Source organism: Priapulus caudatus, unplaced genomic scaffold (assembly GCF_000485595.1).
Source record: "Priapulus caudatus unplaced genomic scaffold, Priapulus_caudatus-5.0.1 Scaffold3083, whole genome shotgun sequence".
Taxonomy (NCBI): Eukaryota; Metazoa; Priapulida; class Priapulimorpha; order Priapulimorphida; family Priapulidae; genus Priapulus; species Priapulus caudatus.
The window spans coordinates 4,019-5,532 of record NW_014580144.1 but is presented as its reverse complement, the minus strand read 5'-3'; the positions used below and the strand labels follow the sequence as shown (position 1 = coordinate 5,532).

General features: G+C 50.6%; 1 protein-coding gene across 1 annotated transcript in view; it reads left to right on the top strand.

Moving 5' to 3' along the window:
• Window positions 1-1,238, top strand: part of LOC106819275 (retinol dehydrogenase 11-like) — a 3,180-nt gene extending 1,942 nt beyond the window's left edge. Inside the window, exons 3-4 of the mRNA XM_014823920.1 lie at window positions 508-717; window positions 1,039-1,238. Of these exons, the coding sequence (XP_014679406.1) occupies window positions 508-717; window positions 1,039-1,238 (410 nt within the window). The remainder of the gene's footprint in view (window positions 1-507; window positions 718-1,038) is intronic.
• Window positions 1,239-1,514: the final 276 nt, after the last annotated feature.

Here is a 1,514-nt window from a genome sequence, read left to right as displayed (position 1 = left end):
GGAGGGGGATGGGAGGAGGAAGAGGAGGAGGATGTGGGGAGGGGGAAGAGGGAGGAGAAAGGGAAAGGTGGAGAGGAGGAGGAGAAGAGGAGGAGAAATGGGAAGTGGAGGAAAAGAGGAGAACGGCAGGAGAATGAGGGGAGGAGGAGAAAGTGGGAGGGCATAAGGAAGGGGGAGAAAGGGGAGGAAAGAAGGAGGAGGGGAAGAAGGGGAGGATGAGGAGGGAAGGATGAGAAAGGGGAATGTATGAGAAATGGGGAGGCAGGGAAGCAAAGAAGGAGGATGGGAAGAAGGAGAGGGGGAGGCGGGGAGGGGAGCAAAAGGTGGAGGAGTAAAAGAGGAGGATGGGGAAGCTGGAGGAGGTAGGGGCGGTGTGTGGGAGGGACAGGTGAAGGAACACGTCATGCAAGGTCTTCCTTTATACAGGCGACATTCTATTCATACTTCAGGCGTATTTCTATTGTTCTCTGCTGATACTGGTAACTCAGAGCTCATGACTAATTTCAGGCACGTTCTTATTGACCGTTCTATTGTTGGATCGTCTGCGAGAGTCAGCGCCCTCTCGCGTCGTCACGCTGTCGTCAGTAGCGCACGGGTACGGTCAGATCAACTGGGACGACCTCATGTCGGAGAAATCCTACAGCAAGATGGGGGCATACTCCCAGAGCAAGCTTGCCAACATTCTCTTCTCGCGAGAGCTGGCGAGGAGGATGAGTGGTAATACACGCGCGCCATCTATCGGTGCTCGCCGTTACTATGCGAATTTTACAATCTCATGTCTCTCGCACCAAACGTATTCTATTGTTATGTTATTATTACGTTGTGTAATTATTATTATGTTATTATTATTATTAATAATTATTATTATGATTATTATGTTAGCTAGTAAGACGTGTGGGTGTGGTATATGTTATGTAGTCTCTGGAGAGGGTATCGGCCATTGATCTCTATTATACTAACTATAGTTATATACTATACTAAGTATACTTATATACTAGTGGTATCGGCATCGTGCGATCACGTGATCTCCTCGTGCAGGCACAGGGGTCAGCACCTACGCTGTACATCCGGGCTACATCAACACGGCCATGTGGAATCGTCTGCCGCTCATGTCCGTCGGACCACTCAGATGGCTCACCAATTTGTTTCTCGATTCGCCGCTGGATGGCGCTCAGACATCAATCCATTGTGCTGTGTCTGAGGAACTAGCAGAGGAAACGGGACTGTACTACTCGTAAGTGAGAAGATGGGGAGGGAGGGAGAGACAGAGCACGAGAGATGGGTGCGAGGAGAGAGAGAGGGAGTGGAGCGAGAGAGCAAGAACAAAATGGAGAGAGAATGGGAGAGAAGGGAGAAAGAGAGAGATAGAGAGAGAGAAAATATGAGTGAGAGAGGGGAGAGAGCGAAAACAGGAGAAAGAGGGAGAGCGTGTGCGCTCGCGCGCGCGCGCGCGTGTGTGTGTGTGTGTGTGTGTGTGTGTGTGTGTGTGTGTGTGTGTGTGTGTCGTGTGTGTG